The sequence below is a fragment of the Sceloporus undulatus genome, chromosome 2, assembly GCF_019175285.1.
Source record: "Sceloporus undulatus isolate JIND9_A2432 ecotype Alabama chromosome 2, SceUnd_v1.1, whole genome shotgun sequence".
Classification (NCBI taxonomy): domain Eukaryota; kingdom Metazoa; phylum Chordata; class Lepidosauria; order Squamata; family Phrynosomatidae; genus Sceloporus; species Sceloporus undulatus.
In genome coordinates, this window is record NC_056523.1 from 51,542,254 (window position 1) to 51,561,223 (window position 18,970).

At 41.7% G+C, this 18,970-nt stretch overlaps 1 protein-coding gene across 1 annotated transcript in view; it reads left to right on the forward strand.

The window, feature by feature from the left end:
- Window positions 1–7,867, forward strand: part of SLC41A3 (solute carrier family 41 member 3) — a 48,124-nt gene extending 40,257 nt beyond the window's left edge. Inside the window, exons 7-10 of the mRNA XM_042447462.1 lie at window positions 60–139; window positions 2,634–2,768; window positions 4,780–4,928; window positions 6,021–7,867. Of these exons, the coding sequence (XP_042303396.1) occupies window positions 60–139; window positions 2,634–2,768; window positions 4,780–4,928; window positions 6,021–6,206 (550 nt within the window). The 3' untranslated portion in view covers window positions 6,207–7,867. The remainder of the gene's footprint in view (window positions 1–59; window positions 140–2,633; window positions 2,769–4,779; window positions 4,929–6,020) is intronic.
- The last annotated feature ends 11,103 nt before the right edge of the window (window positions 7,868–18,970 follow it).

The following is an 18,970-nucleotide window of genomic DNA, read 5'->3' on the forward strand; positions in this document are numbered from 1 at the left end:
GGACTGATGGATAGAGGGTTTATTTATATTGCATGTATTTTTGTTTTGTTTTTAAACAGTCTTGGAGGGCTCATCTTGGACAAAACCATAACAAACCCAAATTTTCAAGGCATGGCTGTTTTCACTCCTGTGATCAATGGTAAGGTGGTATGTGGGTGTATAGCTTTTTTATATTAATACATAGGTTAATGCATAGATTATATATTAATGGATGTTGCAAATGGAATATCTTATCTTTCTCATGATTATAAGACTAAGAATCACAGTTTTTCAATTCACAAGTGAAATAAGCCCTGATTTTCATATAAACTGAGAACATAGGAGTGGAGATTGTGCAGCCTTCCAGATATTGTTCAACTGCGAGTCTTAGCAGTCTTAGCAAATATAGTCAGTGATCAGGAATACAGAGGGTTGCAGTTCAACATCTGGAGAGACATGCAGTTTCCATCCATGCTATAGGATGTAATTTAATATTGAAATTGAAATATTTAGTCCCTAGAATCCTGTCCAGTTTAATAATTATATTCATCTGAATTTGAGGAGGGGCTGTATCTCGGTGAAGAGATCAGTGCTGTGTATAAAACAGCCTCTGCTTGCCTTCTGTGGAATCTCCAGGTGGGACTGGGAAAAACCCTGCCTTATCTAAACTCTGAAGCCACTGTTAAGTAGTGAAAACAATATCCAGCTGTACAGACCATTGTTCTGACTTGGTATAATAACTCAAGATTTTGCTGGACTATGGGTTTTGTGGTGTTCAGGCTGTTCTAGACTAGACTCATAAGGGTTTCAAGAAAACTTGAAATTCTCTCTCTAAATAAGGCAGTATGAAACTGTGTTACAGAAGGAATATCTATAATAATAAAAGAGAACATGGGGCAATATATGTGTCTGCATTCACCATAGCTCCAAAACCATCAAGCCTAGATACATGAAATTTGGTGTAGATACTGAGGGGCCTTGGGTGAATAAATAATTAGAATTATTTTTAAATTGATTAATTCGTTTTAGTTAATTAAAGCCTACCAGCAGTACCATTTTTAGTTATGAGAAGGAAGACTTCTCTATTCTTCTCTAAGTGCAAAACTGCAGGCAGGCTAAGATAATTCATTTCTCCAGAGAGCCTCTACACAGCTTTCTGTTCTAAATAATTTGGATCATTAAATGAGAGACAGAGAGAAAGAAAAGGTCCTGTCTGAAACTCTTCAAACTGCAAAAAGGGAAGGGAGAGAAAGATAGAAAAAAAGTGTTGCCAGGTAAGTGAGGGGATGTGAATAAAGGTAGGTAAGGCTTGAACACAGCCTGTTCAAGCCTTACCCTGCCCTGGCATGGAGAGAAAGAACACACAGTAAGAGATTAAAAGACAAGTGGAAGGAAGGAGAGGAAGAAAGACAAGAAAACAGAAGGAAAATGAAAGAGCACTGGGAGGAGGGATGATCACTAAGGACTTTGTAAGCATCATGGGACTGGGTAGGGTTTTTTTGGTACAGGAGTAAAGCAGAAGCCTGATTATATCTGAGCTTAGGCTCTACACCCACATGAAGAGGATTTCACCAAAATGTTATATAAAATCCCGTTTTCTCCTACTCCCAACCTCCATGCATGTTCACAAGTAAACCCATAGTCTCAGCACAAGTGATTCTTGCAAGGGATGGGAGATTCTTGCAAGGGATGGTGGTTCTATAGAATTAATCTTATTTGCTGAATGAGAAAAGTGGCTTTTCTCCATTTAGCAAAAATGAATCTGTCATATAAATTTGTCCAACATGAATGGAACTGATTCACTCTGTTGCACGTTCATGTCCTATGCCTCCGGAAGAAAAGTATGGTTATGCTCTGCTGTGTTTTATCTTTAATAATTGGTTAAAAATGAAAAGAGTCCTCAGGCTCTGTTCATTTCTGAGAAGTGGAACTGAAAGCAGCTGTTGGATCTGTACTGAACAGGCTGTGCCAGAAACTTCCTGGAGGAGATAATCTATCATTGCCAAAGATGATATGCTATCCACTTCATGACAGAAGTGTAAGAGTACATAATGCTGATGTCAAGTGACAAAAGTGAGATACTTACTAGAGCCTTTCTTATTCCATCATATTTTTAATATTGATGCAGATGTGTATGTGGGAGCTGGAGGGAACTTTGATGTGTGTTCAGAACCCTGAGCATAAGTGGTGTAAATCAGGATATAGCCTCCTTTTGATCAGTTCACACAGGAACTCACAAAGAGGGAGAGATTTTTGTGCATGGGTCCAGAAGACCACACAGCAGTTAGTGCAGAATGCTGGTGCAAACATCTTAACTGTTACCAAAGGTTGGATCAAGTACCCCGTTTATTGTATCATCTGAGTAGATACTGACTGATGTCTATCCTCCTATTGAGCACTAAACCAGTGTTTCTCAAAGTGGTCATCCATGGACTGATGCTAATCTGCAAACTGTTGGCTGCCAGTCCACAGCAAATTTCTAGGAGGAAAAGAAACTGTTGTAGACAATGAACCTGGGTATATTTAAGAGGACCTTCTCGGTCCCCTCATATCTGATAGCTTAAGAAGCACTGCCCTGGACCAGCCTGTTTGGAAAACTTGTTGCTCTTGTCACTGCACTTTTAACAGCTGAGCTCTGCATTTTTGCTATACAGGTGTTGGTGGCAATTTGGTAGCTATCCAGGCCAGTCGTATCTCTACATTTCTGCACTTCTGGAGCATGCCTGGCGTCTTGCCACACAAGATGAGGCAGCACTGGCCTAACCCATGTACCACCTTCTTCTCTTCAGGTAGGGAACTGGTTTTAGGCACCAACTCATAGTTATTCCCACATGTAAACACCCAGAACCTCTCTTTTTTTATCCTAGTCAGTTTGAATGGACTTTGAACACTTCTACACAATCCTTCATGTGAGGAATACTGACAAAGAATAAGTCCAACAAGAAGTGACAACAAACAAGGGATTATGGCATCTGTCTGTTTTGCTTCATGGGACAAATAGGTTGTGGGGTAATTTCCTTCAGGAAAATTATATGGAACAGGAACTTAACTTTCCCCTCCAACAGTCCCATAGTCTTTCTAAGGCCTATTACAGACAGCCAAAATAAAGCTGCTTCGAGTCACAGTGGAGGTATGGTGTTTCAATGATGCATGCATCCTAAGAGTCCAGAAGTCGCACCAAAGCCACACTCCAGCCCTAAGGACTGGAGCGTGACTTTGGTGTGGCTTCTGGACTCTTAGGACGCATGCATCATTGAAACACCATACCTCCACTGTGACTCGAAGCAGCTTTATTTTGGCTGTCTGTAACAGGCCTAAGATTCAATGGCCTCAACCAGTGCCTCGTTTCTTAAATAAAACGCTGGAGATCCAGTCACACATTAGAGGAAAATTCTAGTGGACTTTTTTGTCTTTTCTTTCTGGGCAAGGAGCTGTCATTTCAGTTTGTAAGAATTCTTCTCCTTGCCTGTGAGAGCAGAGTTGTACACAGTCTCTGTATGTCTCTGATTGGTGAACCCAGATTGTTGACATATGAGCCAGAAAGCTGTGGAATGAGGAGTAATTTACATTGTAGATGTGGAAGACAAAACTAATCCATTTGCACTGGCTAGGTTTCTCCATTGGAGTTCCCTCTCTCTAGCTGTTTTTCTTCAACGTAGAATGCTGGATGTGCATTTATTATCTAGAAAATAATGGGGAGAAAGTAGCAGGAGAAACTCAGTGGAGCGAAGAAAAATTTCGAAACCCTGCTCCTACCCTAACATTGCTCCTTACTAGTACAAGCTGTCAAATTAAAAGTTTGCCCTCCACATTTGCAGCTTTGACTTTTGCAGATTTGATTATTTGTGGATTTGATTAATATATTTTCTCTCTAGGAATCTCTAGGTCCTCCGGTGTGACTCTGCCAGAAGTTGACCATAGAAGCACATTGAGGGCCTTAGAGATTCCAAGAGAAAACACTTCTCTAGGCATTTGTAGGTCCTCCAGTGCAATTCAATGTCAATGTCTGTTGGATGTTGGCTGTATTGTTGCTCTGGATCACCTAGAGATTCCTAGAGAGGTGTTCTCTCAGGTTAAAAAAGGTGTTTTTCTATTTGCCTTTTTTCTACTTTCACGGGGGTTCTGTGCCCTATCCCTAGCAAATGTGGAGGGCCCACTGTACTTTGGAGTGTATTTAAAATGAAGTTAAAAAACACATGTCCTCACATAAATCCGGTATATATGAGTATATGTCAACAATAGGATTTTAGCACTAATACTCTCACCTAAAATGCCTGACTCCTCCTTATCATGAACAGCCTTCCTAACCACCTTCCTCTTAGTTCTTTTGTCTCTCTCCATCTCATCTTCTACTGCATCTATATAGAACCCTCAATTGTCACTCACCCACAATTCCACCACATTTTTCTACTGTCAATCATGCTTCCATTAAATTCTCTGGTTTTTTGTTTTTTGTTTTTTTTTACTTTGTATGCAATGATGAATCCTTTTGATGTTTTTGTACCTAATCATAGAATCCTGGTGGAGTTGGAAGAGACCATAAGGGCCATCCAGTCAAACCCCTGCCATGCAGGAATACACAATCAAAGCAACCCCAACAGATGCTGCCCATCCAGCCTCTGTTTAAAAACCTCCAAAGAAGGAGACTCCACCACAGCCTGAGGGAAATTAAAAATTAGTTGACAGATACCTGGGCTTCTCAGATCACAGAAGATACAATCATTGCCAAAAGATGCCATACTGTTTTAAGAGAACTCATGTTTTATTCCACATAGTATAACTAGTTTTCCTTCTCTGCAGGAGTGAATTCAAAATCATCTCGCGTCTTGATCCTGCTAGTGATCCCAGGGCACCTGGTGTTCCTCTACACCATTCATATCTTCCAGGCAGGCCACACAACACTCACCTTCACTTTTGTGGCATTTTACCTGATGGCTGCTGTCTTACAGGTAATCAGAAATAGATTTGAAGCATAAACGATAAATTCTACACTGGCTGTACCAGTAGCCACTCCCTTCTTTCTGCATTGTTTCACTATTATGATCTTATTCCCTTTACTATTATTAAAATGACACAATTCACCTCAAATCATAGCCTCTTGTATATATGTCTAGAACACTACAGACTGTCACGTTCAAGCCCCTTCACTCCATTTTCCATCTGAATCACAAAATACCCTAAATCCAACTGTTTGTCCCATCAAAAGTGGATCCACTGACTGACCAAGCTTCCACAGAGTTAATCAGTATGTTTTACCTGGGACTTGAAACTTGATTTAGAGCAGTCAGTTTTGTCTGATTTGGGTCTTTTTCATGAAGAAAGAATGTCTAAGACCTTATTTTTCACATTAAACTATTAGGGTGGAGATTTTTTTTTTTTTAAAAAAAGATACATTTGGCTCAAAATGAGAGGAAGCTGGAGTGAGCACTAAACACTTTTCTTCTTTCTCTATGCTTGTTGATTGTCCCTGTGGTGCTTCCCTATGTCCAAGTGGCTGTTGTTCCCAATCATTTTAACAAAGTAGTAAGCAGATTCAATGCTGCCCTCTTTTTAGTGAAGTGATTTTGTCTTGGAGTCAAGTGAAGGCAGTGTCTCCTGCCTCAGTCAGTCTACTGTTTTGCTTGCCATGACAGCAGGGAGGAAATGGTAGCTTCTAGTTGCCAAAAAAAAAAAAAAAGTCCTGTAATCAATGTCCATTTTCACTCATATTCCCCAGTTGCCAAAGTTATATCCTATATTAGGTCTATAAATCTGGCCTCTCAGGTGTTAGACACCAATTTTCCCTAGCTCCAGGTGAATAGCAATAGGAGTTCAGCGACAGCTGGAGAGCCACAGATTGCCCATCACTCTTTTGCACATACACAATCACTCACAACCTGTGAATGGGGTGACAGAACTGGAAGGAGGGAGGTTTTATCAGCTTTAGATCTTTTTTCAGACTACAAATTATTGCTGGCAGATGTTCATCTGGGCTTCACTTAGTAATCAGCCAAATCAACACCCCTTCCTGGTGATGACTACTCATATATTTCTGCTTGCAGGTGGGAATTTTGCTCTACGTGGCTGACCTTCTTGTGCGGCTGATGTGGCGAAAAGGCCTGGATCCAGACAACTTCTCTATCCCCTACCTCACTGCTCTGGGAGATCTTCTGGGCACTGGGTTCCTGGCACTTTGCTTCCGCTTTGTTTGGCTGCTCAATGGATTGAAGCTGAAACTAGGAGACTAAAGGAGACGTCTGCTACAATGTTGAAATGCCTGCTACTCTGCAAGCAAAACACTATGGTGCTTTTGACACGGTCCAACAGGGTACTGAAAAGAGGACATCCAGGTCCTTAAACTGGAGTGGACTGGATACCCTCCCCATTGATCTCAGTTCTGCATAGCTGTGAAATTTGAAATACCTGCCAATGAAGTAGCATTACTATGGACTGCAGATTTGGAAGTGATGGACTCTGCTCCAGTCTACCTTTCAGTTGGTTAAGAAGTGTTATTTCAATGGCCTGATTGGAGAAGTCCATTAATATGAATGGGAGGCTATCCACTGATCTCAGTGGGGTTTAGATTATGTCCTAGATGAGGATGTTGCACTGTCTCTGCCAGACATCAACTGGCAATCAGAGAGGGCATTTTGCTGCCTGCCTTTCTTCCTTATGCTCCCACAGAGAAAGAGGGGGAGAGTATGAGAGAGAATTATGTCCAAGGTTCTTCACACTGTGCACCAAAAACTCTTTATCTGACACCAGGGAAACCAGACCTTGCACTACAGTAGCTCAGACTCTGCTTAACAATACCTCGTGCATAGTCATAATAACACACAACAGTTTGTGTACTTTGCATTAAAATTATCTGTGTGATTATCCATAATTTAGGGAGGGGGGCTTATTTGTGGTTGCTTTTACTTAGAGAATTTTGAAATGGTTAAGATTGTAATAGCAAGAACAAAGTATAAGTTAGAAAAGTACAAAGGAACAGGGTGTTATCATTGGAAGGAAGGGTAAGATAAGCCAAAACTGAGTACTGACACCTGTTACTGATTGTTTTTCAAGCATTTTACATATGCATGACATTTTAGAGAGCCAGACCAACTTCTCACAGAAACAGGAAGGCAAGTACCCCATTAGTCCTGTTTTTAGCATCTCTGTTTGGTCCAAAGTAGAACTTGAGACCCACCCCTGTGCTTAGAGAAATGTTGTCTTTCTCTGTACTAGATACTTGTCCATTTTATTTTGTGTAAATGAAATCCCAAAGTTCTGTGCTTGTGCAGACCAGATGATAATAAAAATGGAAGTTCCAGACTTCAAAGTCAAGGCAACTGAGCTTCCCATCTACTCCATCCCCTGTATGTCAGTGTCCTGGTCAAAGCTACTTGCAGAACATGCACATTTGTGTGCATAAAGAATAGTCTTGTATACAAACTTCATAAATACTTTCTTTAATTTAAACAAAATGGCAGTTGGTTCCATATATTGAATTCTGAAGCCCCTGCTACAGGTAGGAGTGTGTTTTCCTTATTAGCTATTCAAGATGGACTTCAGTGTGTAGAAGCAGAATTTCCCTAGTTTTAGCTTTTTAAGGATTCTGTGCCAGGGAAGGCCTGTTGGTTATCTTGAATCATTCTCTTTTCCAAGGGCAAGAAGATCAGATTAGGGTTTTTTTTCTTCTTTCTTTCTTTCATTCTTTTTTTCTGGGCACAGCTCAAAGGCCTGTGCTGGTGAAAACCAGAAGACAGAAGAGTCGAATTTCACTACATCCTCAAGCATCAGTGTCAAATTTGATCTAATTTTCATTCTCTCTCCCTCATTTGTTTGTTATACCATTTCAAATCTGATGATTTTTATGGTTTATAGAAACATATAGACACACTGAAATAAAATGTAAAAATGGTTAGTGCTTTGTTTTATTTTGTAGTCCTGCTCCAGATTTGAGAAGGAATAGCTGAACGTTGGCAGACAAGAAATTTGGCACCCATGCTTTAAACTCTGCTATTAAAGAAACAACATGATTGCTGAGCTAGATATGTGAGTGTGAGAAAAACATGTAAGTGAAGACCCCAAGTGTATGTTGCAGGCACTGCAAATTTTGTCATGAATTTGGCTGTTGCTGGCCCAACCTGGTGGAGCTTAACACAGGACTGCAGTATGAATACACATTGAACTGAAATATTTATTAGATTGAGGTTCTATGTGCATAGCTGACATTGGTTGTCTAAAAAGATCAACATAATGGGAAGGATTAGGAACTGTCAAAGGTTACATTATACCAGTGCTACTCAAAGTAATTGTCTGTTTATCAGTGTTGGTCCATGAGCCATCAGCTGCCAGTCAATGGCAAGATCTTGGGAAAGAAGCAAACATGTGTAGCCAATGGACACAATCTAAATTCCCTGTCACACTAGGGAAAAAGTTGGATGAGAAGCCCTGCATTACATTAGTTTAGCTGTATATAATGCTACCTATCCCCAAAGAATCCAGGGAATTGTAGTATATAAAAATATCTGCAAAAAATATATCTCATTCAGGAATGGCTGCTGAAGCAGTTCTATTGTTCAAGAAGAACATAGAAGAGCCCAGCTTCCTCTGGAAAATTCCAAGATCACCTAAATGGTGCTGTTAAACAAAGTGGAGAAGAACAGCAGTAAATGTGGTAACAATGCTAAAACAAACATGGAGAGAAAGTGCCGCATACTGGAGCTGAGGAACCTTCTGGACTCTGGAGCTTTCAACTAAAACATCCTGCAAACCTGCAATAATCTTCCTTTCCAAAATGTGATTTCTCTAGATTATCTCAGTAACATTTTATGACCCAAGTATCTCTTGCATTAATGTGTCCTATCTGTGCTTCAGTGGATCATTGGTTGGTGGTGCTAAAATATTTGCATATGTTTGAGCATTGCAACTGCTGCTGTCCAATAAGAACAGGCCCTTACTCAAACAGTGAAGAGAAGGTACTGATAGTAATGTAAAGAAGGTAGGCGAGGGGTTGCATGGTATGATACACAGTGTTTTATGTTTACTATAACTCAATTATTCCTTTTAAAAGTAATTGAATATCACTGGGAAGGAAATGGGTGTACTGAGAGACAACACTTCCCTTTGTTGAACCAGGGTGCCTACAGAAGCACCCTATATAATAATTATTACTTGGAAAATGCGCATGTCCCCCAAATGTTTGTTTTGTCAACACACCCTCTCAGTACCATTTAATCACTTCTGTGGTATTAACAGAGCTGTGTATTGCTGCTATGGTAGTTGCCACAGTATCTGCTTTTCATTCTATCTGTCCTAGTTTGTCATTATTTCTCCAAGGGCTTAAAACAGCCCCTTCCTCCTGGAATCCTAACAAGAAACTGTCACCTTTTTAGTGGTGAAACAAACAATTTTTTTTCTTCTTCTCCAAACTTGCTACAGGGTTTGTTTCCATCTTGAGTATAGTCCAAGGTGAGCATTTGTCCAAGATTCAGTTATGCTTTTTGACAATTCCTACTTGTTCAAATGGGGCTTGGGCAGGGAATGCTCCCTGGTATGAAATATCATTTGATGGAATGCTTCCCTGCCTGAAAATTAACCCAGAGGATGGTCTTCTCTAGGCTGTGGCACTGGCTTTCCACTAGTGGATTCTGTTGAGAAAAGAATCCCTGAACCCCTTTCTCCTGCATGGGTTGACACTTCATCTCATGCCCTGCCCCAATACTAAAAAATGGAATTAAAGTTTTGAGGTTGATTGGTGGGAGAACCATACACTTAGAAAAATGAGTCCCGAGTAAAGAGGGGGGGGGGGACATTTTTGGCTGGCAAAGTTCCTCTTGGCTGATTCCAGGTAAATAAATTCCACATACTCAATAGCAGGATGCAGAGTGAAGACCCCACCTCAGATGGCGAAGCTGGAGAGCAACAACCATTTCCCAACTCTTCTTCCTGAATGTTTTCTTTCTGTTGGGAGGAAACAACTGGCCAGCCCCCTGCAACTCTCATGCTGCTCTTAGGGGCAACAGAAGCTAATAGTAATCTCAAATTCAGTTGCTGGGCCAGTTTATGACTGAATGTATAATAAATAATGTGTACCATCTTGTCCTTTGTCTCACGGGGCATTCACACTCATTTTTTTGTCCCATAGAATCGTAGAGTTGGAAGAGACCACAAGGGCCATCCAGTCCAACCCCCTGCCATGCAGGAAATCCAAGTCAAAGCATCCCCGACAGATGGCCATCCAGCCTCCATTTGAAGACCTCCTAGGAGGGAGACTCCACTACACTCCAAGGGAGTTTGTTCCACTGTCGAACAGCCCTTACTGTCAGGAAGATCCTCCTAATGTTGAGGTGGAATCTCTTTTCCTGGAGCTTGCATCCATTGCTCTGGGTCCTAGTCTCTGGAGCAGCAGAAAACAAGCTTGCTCCCTCCTCAATATGCCATCCCTTCAAATATTTAAACAGGGCTATCATATAATCTCTTAACCTTCTTTTCTCCAGGCTAAACATCCCCAGCTTCCTAAGGTGTTTTTTTATTTATTTATATACCGCTATTCTAAAGATCATAGCGGTGAACAGCAAGTAAGCTAATTAGCAAGTAAGCTAATTTGCCCCCAACAGTCTGGGTACTCATTTTAGCGACCTCGGAAGGATGCAAGCCTGAGTCGAGCTTGGGCTCTTTTGCTCGTCTTGAACTCGCAACCTTGTGGTTTTGAGTGAATGGCTGCAGTACAGGCATTTAACCACTGCGCCACCAGGGCTCCAGGGTTCCTCATAGGGCATGGTTTCCAGACCTTTCACCATTTTAGTCGCCCTCCTTTTTGAATTGTGGTGCCCAGAACTGGACACAATATTCCAGGTGGGGCCTGACCAGAGAAGAATATTGTGGCACTATTACTTCCCTTGATCTAGACACTATACTTCTATTGACGCAGCCTAAAATCGCATTGGCCTTGTCCCAAGGAGATGCAGATCGCCACACTGATGCATATTGGGTTTGTTGTCCTACTTTTCAGCCTTCTGTCCAGGAATAATGTCCTCCACTTTGAGCATGACTAAGAAGCATGAATTTATATTTATATGAGTGTTTTGAACTTTTAGTTTGTAATGTCCTAGATTTTTCTTTAATAACCTACATTTTACTGTGCCTTGTCCACCTTTGCAGTTATGGCATACGATCTTAGAATGCAAAACCTTTGGCTTCTTCTGGTGAAGTTAAAATGATTTCCCCTTCTAAAAAGAAATACAACAGACTTCCTCTCTGCAGGTATTAATGCTCATTTCATTTTTAGAAAGCAAGGCTTTCTCCAATGAAGTCAAGTTGCAAAGAAAAATAATACTGAAGGCAATGGCTGAAACTCTAAAGTCATAAAATTAATATTAACTATGGCAGGGTGCATACCACCAACAAGCGGCGCAACAACCGCACAGTCCCTACCCCTAAAATGTGCAGGTGGCATAACAATGGCGGTGCCCTGTGTACATGGGTGCCTCCATTGTTATGTAAGCGATGTGCGGCATCCACACATCGCCGCACGTTGCTTATGTAATTAGTGCGCCATGGGCGCACTTGTTACGTTCGCCCTGCAGAGGAGAAAAAACCCACTTTTCCCTGGTTCTTTTTCCTCCGGAGGGAAGCTGTACGGTTTGACAGCTGCAGCTTCCCTCCGGAAGAAAGTAGGCTGCCGGCACGCTGCCTTTTCCAAGCGATCTGTCCCAGGCCCATATTTAGCAATTGAAGGAAATATTGATTGTGAATAATGTTATCCCCAACTCTAAAACAGATTTGGAATTGGAATGCAATTTAGAGAAGTCAGATGTTACTCTTCATGGAACACCTAATAATTGAGGGCAAACTGAATAGAATTTGAATATTTTTGATACCACAGTAGTAAATGTACTTAATCTAGAGCAGGGATGGGCAGATGTGGCAGATCTGAGGGCCAATATCTTGCCCCTGGGATTCTTCAGGGGCCACTGCCAAAATTGACCCCTCCAACCCAAATCCAAACAGAGACTGGAAATTCACTTGTGACTTTGAAAAATGGGTGGTTTAGCTCATTGAAAAGTGTGGGAATGAGGGTTGAATACTTTTTAAAAAGTGAAGTGCATTTAGTCTCTAGGTGAATTCCACTGAATAAATCAAAGTGGCTTTTTAATATACGTAGTATACTTAATTATTTATTTACTTATTTAATTAATTTGCATTAATTTGCACCCCAAACTGGTGCTTTTGATGGCTTGTGGCAAGACTAATTTTTTTTAAAAGCAACTTGTAAAGCAAAGTTACGTCAAAGGACAAATTGTTCTGTCAGAACACAACTGAATGAAAAGCAGTTGAGAAGCACTCCAATAAAGACAGCGCACCTTGCAGCCATTAGAAGATTTGTCAGCTATGGCTAACGCCTGTTTCTTGTCCAGGCTAAAGAGTCAAATTAGAGTATGGACTGCAGCTGCATTTGTTTCATCCATAAGTATGCCTGGTTCATGTATAAAACAGGAGTGTGGGGGACCTAAGAGGTGTGTTTGCACAGGTCTGGCATCAGGATGGAGTAGTCAGACACGTCCCAAGGGTTCAGTGTCCCCCAAAGGCCCCATAGTGCCCTATGAGTAGCACTATGATGTGAATTACAATTAAATTTACCAGAATGCTTGTTATGTATGCATGCATGCAAATCTGTATACAGTCAGTCCATATCTATAGAGTTTTTATCCACACATTTAAGCATCCATAGTTGAAAAATATTTTTTAAATATATGCATTTCAAAAAGCAAACCTTGATTTTTCCCATTTTATATAAGGGACACCATCTTATTGTGCCATTATATTTAGTGGGACTTCAGCATCCATGGATTTTGTTATCCAAGGGTTGCCATAATTGTCCACTTTTACCAGGGACAAAATGTAGGACAAATTCAAGACCAAACTGTAGGGCAACTGCAGGACAAAACTCAGCTCAAAATGTAGGACATTTAAGGTCCACCATTTTTCTTCAATGTCCTACATTTTGGGCTGAGTTTTGTCCTGCAGTTGTCCTACAGTTTGGTCTTGAATTTGTTCCACATTTTGTCCCTGGTAAAAGTGGACAATTACCAAGGGCCTGCTGTATATATAATAAGATGTACTATCTTTTAATCTATGTGTAAGCTACCCTAGGTCCCATGCTGGGAGAAATATTGGATAGTAATAAAATAAAAGAACCCCCCTACCCTTTCTCCCAGTACAGGACTGGGAGGGAGATCAGGGACCACCACATTACCATCCTTCTCTCCTGCTACTTCTGCCAAATGAAGGTGGCTTCTGACTGCTGTGTGGACCAGTAATGACAGAAATGGTGACAGCTGTGCAGTTGACTGGTCACCCAGCAACAAGAGATGCTGGGTACACAACAGAGTATGTTGTGGGGACACAGGTATAAAAGGCTGTAGTCATGGAAGGAGAGAAGAAGCAGTTAGAATGTGGTGGATTTGTCCCAGTCTTGGAAGACTGCTAAAAAAGGCGGCAAGGGCAGAGGAATAAGGGAGAGCCAGCAAACACCCAGGAGGTAAAGGTTTTCTCAGGGAGAAGGGAAAGAGGTCAAGGAAGGACTCTTCAGCAGCCTCTCCACCAGGTTTTGCTTTCTAACCTCATGAAATCAAGTTAGCTTAGCTCCTACCCTCTCCAGAGATGCTCTGAAAATCTGGGGGAGACTCCTCTGTGAACTGAATGGGCCATGCCTGCCATACCTGGAAAAACTCTGTAGGACAGTCAGGAAGAACATTAATTTTGCCAATGCTGGGAAACAGCAAAGGTCCTTTATGTCTACGCCAGCTGTCGTGAGGGTATCTGGGAGGTCTGACTTTGCACAGACTCAACCTTGCCTACAGGTCTGACTGACTTCTGGAGACTTGAGAACAGGAAAGGATCTGGTCTTGCCCTGACCTACTCTCCTCCTGACAACCAACCTTGGTGCCACTTGAAGACTGCTAATCTCACTGGGATAGAGCTTGGAAAGCCTTATCACTATCCTGATCCTGTGAATGACTGAAGGATGAGAAGGTCAGTCCCTGAGGCATTATAGGGTAAACGGTGACTTTGATGCAGCCATAAGGGTACAAGCACTAGTGCAGAAAGTACTGTTGGGAGGAGGAGGAGGTCAGTGTACTATGGGAGGTGCAGTAGAAAGCAGTTGCTGGCTCACCTCAGATGACAGGATGTCTTTGGCCTTCTCATCAAGCTTCATTCCATGAACGGCCAAGTGCACACGCTGCCTTTATTTCTTGTCACACAGAGCGGCTCTTGAGGCATTTGCCAAGAGTTTCTCAAAAGGAATAAATATGATAGATGTGCAAAATGCCAACAAGTAAACACTGACATATTTTGAATAACCTCCTTTAAAAAAATTCCCTTGGTGACCAATAGAGTATTTTCCTCTTTGGGCAAAGCTGTCTCATTCCCTCTACCTGGCAAACAGTTGAAGCTGTGTTACTTAGCAGTGAGCCCTGAAATGGTATGACGAGATCTTGGTATGACGATCTTAGTATCACAGTCAGACAGCACATAAACACACACACAGTCCTGCAGGCCAGTTTGGCACAAATATGCATCCATCTTTAAGCAAACAAGCATGGATGGTGTCCTTCTATTTGGTAACATTCCAAGAGGCATTTGGGGGGGGGGGGGGGAGTAAGAGGACATTTAACCATCAGATGGAAGTGAACAAAAATAAAGCTTTGTTTTTCTGTTCTGCCCAGGACTGATAGGTGAATTTATGGAGTTGTCCACTTGCCACTGAGGAGATGGGACTTTGTACCTGACATGCACTAAGTACACTTTGCAGTGCTATATGTATCAATTTCAGAGCTTAGAAAGGTTACTTGTTTTGTTTTGTTTTGTTTTGTTTTGTTTTTTACTACAGCTGTCAGAATCCCCCAAATACTTTTTAAAGTACTTTAAAGTTTTTTTAAAGTACTTTAAAGTTTTTTTCCAGTCAGGTAAAAATATTGAATAATAGAATCATAGTGTTAGAAAAGACCTCAAGGGCCGTCCAGTCCAACCCCATTCTTCCATGCAGGAACTCACAGTCAAAGCACCCCTGACAGATGGCCATCCAGCCTCTGTTTAAAAATCTCCGAAGAAGAAAACTCCACCACTCTCTGAGGCAGCGTATTCCACTATCGAACAGCTCTTCTATATGTTTAGTTCTTCCTAATGTTTAGGTGGAATCTTTTTTCCTGTAGCTTGAATCCATGGCTCCATGTCATAACAACAGCAAAAACAACAAAACACATTTACTGTATATTCTGGTGTATAAAACTACTTTTTAACCCAGGAAAATTTTCTCAAAAGTTGGGAGTCGTCTTATAGGTAGGGCTGAAACTTCTGAGCCAGACTGGAGAATCTGTGGTCGCCACATATGGTGGGGGGAGCTCAGAAACGGCCACGGCCACATACCCTCCATATGTGGTGACCATATGAAAGCAGCAAGGGCGGTGCTGTACAAGTACAGTAGAAGAAAATCTTGGAGACAGGGAGGGCTGGGCAGGCAGGGAGAGCTGACCAATCCAAGCAGGCTTTGTATACAACAAGTTTTCCTGAAAAGTACCTGCATGTCATAAGCATTTGAATTAAAATTACCATATTGAAATCAAATTTGATGTTTTTTTAAAAAAATTGATGTGCGTTGGAAGAACAGTAGTCTTATACGGCGAGTATGTCCCAAACTCTATATTTTAACTGGAAAAGTTGGGGGTCGCCTTATACATCCAGTTGTCTTATACACCAGAAAATACGGTACTTATAATGTCCTTTTCACCAAAGGGTGGAACAATAGACATGTATAATCAAGGACAAAACAATAAAGCAAACACTATCCTATACTAAAGATAAAATCCCCACCACCCCATCAGTTGCTGCTCATCTCAACAGCCTTAGGAACACTCAGCAGATTAATCCAGCAAATTAAAGAGGAAGGTCTTCAACACTACAAAAGCAGGTAAAATCCTTCTCCAACTGGAGATAAAATTTTCCCTTGGGGACTTGACAGACCAGCCATTAAGGTCGGCCTGGGGACGGAGTTGGGGCATGGTGTCCACATGATGCACACCCTGACTCCGCCCCAAGCCAGCATGATGCCATGCACCACTCCACATGGTGCATGGCATCACGGCACTCCTCTTGTGTTGTGTCTACATGACACAGCACCAAAAGAGTGCAGAAAAGCTGTTTGCCAGCAGCTATGGGGCCCTTTCCAGGGTGCAAAAAAGGAGCCAATTTTTTCAGCTCCTTTTTACGCCATGGAAAGCAGAGATGCCCTAAAATGGACAACTACAGGTCACCCCTTAGGGGAGGTCTGTCGAGTCTCTGGAGCAGAAGAACATAAACTAGCTGCATCCTCAATATGACATCCTTTCACATATTTAAGCAGGGCTATCATATCACCTTTTAACCTTGTCTTCTCTGGATTAAACATACCTAGCTCCCTAAGTCTGTCCTCATAGGGCATGGTTTCCAGACCCTTTCATATTCTGGTGGCCCTCCTCTGGACACGCTCCAGCTTCTCAACATCCTTTTTGAATTGCAGTGCCAGAAATGGACACAGTATTCCAGGTGAGGCCTGACCAAAGCAGAATAGAGTGGCACTATTACTATTGAATACGTATTAGCAAATTGTGGATTGCCTGCCAGAGAAAGGTGAGAAATAGATAAATAAAATTAAAGCAACACTTATGAGGTATTTTGGCAGAGTATTAATTTTATTATTGGATTTTGTGGGATACTGGCAGCTATAGTAAAAAAAAAACCACCTTTACAAAGATGTCCAGCTGTTTCACACTACAGAATGATAGAATTATGGTTCCACTTTAACTATCATGGCTACATCCTATAACTAGGACATCAACAAACTGAACCAACATTTGGGTCACACAGTATACAGAAAACTCACACATACAGACAGATACCTGCACCTGCTTTCAAATGCCAACCATCACCTAGGACAAAAAAGAAGCACAATGGTAGACTGAGCAAGACGCATCTGCGAACCCCACTTCTTGGAAGATGAACTGAAGCATCTGGACTGGGCTCTACAGGCTAATGGTTATTCCAGCTCAGACATCATAAGGGCTGCCAGGCCCAGGAAAATCCAGAGAAGTGAAGACAAGCAGCCACCCAAAGGGAAGGTATTTTTACCATTCATAAAAGGAGTCACAGACAGAATAGGTAAAGTGGTGAGGAAGCATAACCTGCAAATGGTTTACAAACCGACGAAAAATATCCAGCAAATGCTTCACTCAGCCAAGGACCAGAGAGACCCTCTCACAGCCGCAGGAGTTTACCGCATACCATGCACCTGTGGACAAGACTACAAACGCAGTGTGCAAACAAGAATCAAGGAACACAAGAGGCACTGCAGACTGGGCCAGCCAGAAAAATCAGCAGAAGCAGAACATGCCCACAAACCATCCTGGGCATAAAATACTGTTTCAAAACACTGAAATTCTGGACCATGCCAACCACTACCATGTCAGGATGCACAGGGAAGCCATTGAAATCCACAAACATCTGGATAATTTCAACTGGAAAGAAGAAGCCCTTAAAGTGAACAAATTTTGGCTACCATTCCTGAGGAATAGCAAAATAAGGACTCAGCAAATGCAAATGGGAAACCATTCAGAGTCAGGGGCTTTCCCAGAAGATAATGATCACCAATTAGCAGACATTAATCCTCTTTTGCATTAGCCTCCCAGCCTGAGGACTCCCATCAACACAGAACAATACACATGCAAATCACTCCTGCATTCACAGGCTCACACAGTATATATAGACCCACTTTTTCCAAGCAACCATTCTCTGAAGATGCCAGCCACAGATGCTGGCGAAACGTCAGGAAGAAAATCTTCTAGAACATGGCCACATAGCTAGAAAAACCCACAAAAAACCAACAATACACACTGTTTGAAGGAAGTATTCAGGGAGACCTTCTAACACCTCTGAGACTAGCTGGAAAAAAACAGTTGGCAGCATGTGCTTTTGTAGACTTCGGTCTAATTCCTCAGATGCATACAAACTGCCAAATTCTTTATTTCAATTAGTCTCAAAGGTGCTACAAGATCTTTCTCCATACTGATTCTACAAACTAATATGGCTATACTTTTGAATTCTACCACTGTTTGAAAGCAGTAAAATTGGGCCCACAGCCTTTAGTGCACCTTGTAGCAATTAGGTCAGTTTTTACCAGACCTTTGAAGAGGAAAACTAAGATTTATTGTGAGGCTAAGTGTGCTGGTGTTTTGTTGAAACTAAATGATTAAAGTTCCATTCAGAGAGCCCTTTTGGAGAATGCATTTTCCTGCTGAGAAAGTGTGGCCATTTGGTGACAGTTTATCAATTTATTCAGTCTGAGAAAGGGGGCAGATTAAATCCATTTTACGCAATGCACTCTAATCTAATTGACAAAGATTGAAACCACATGCGATTCTTCAGGCTGCACAGCAGAAGAGGGATGATAAATAGTTTCACTGGGTATTGCTCCAGAGCAATAGACAAAGAGAATTAATATCATTTTTCTGGTGACGCAGAGCAAAGGACCAAAGGTTGCTGCAATCCACGGACTTTGGAGCAGGAGGCCGGCAGCCACACTCAGGAGAATGAGCATGTAGAAATAGGCCCTCATTAACTCCAAAGACCTCCTTAAAGCTTCAGGTCATCACAGCTGAAGCTGTGGCTAAAACATGTGTTCTTCTGGCTAGTTTGCAGGGTAGACAAGGGAGAGCCAGCTGGCTTCTCTACCTTCTGAATACAATATAAACTTGGTTCTTTGCCCAACAGATTTTCAGATCTTTTTTACTGGAACCACAGCTGTAGGCCAGTCATTTGCTGGCCCCTATGCTCAGTTTTCATGAGGAAGGGGAGAAGATGCATCTGTGGGGCTTCTGCTGTTAAAGGTGAAGCAAAAGGGTGTAGAATTCTGCTGGTTTTCCTTGGCATGTATATGTTGTCATAAAAAGAAAAAACAACAACCTGATACTCTACCAGAAAATTACAC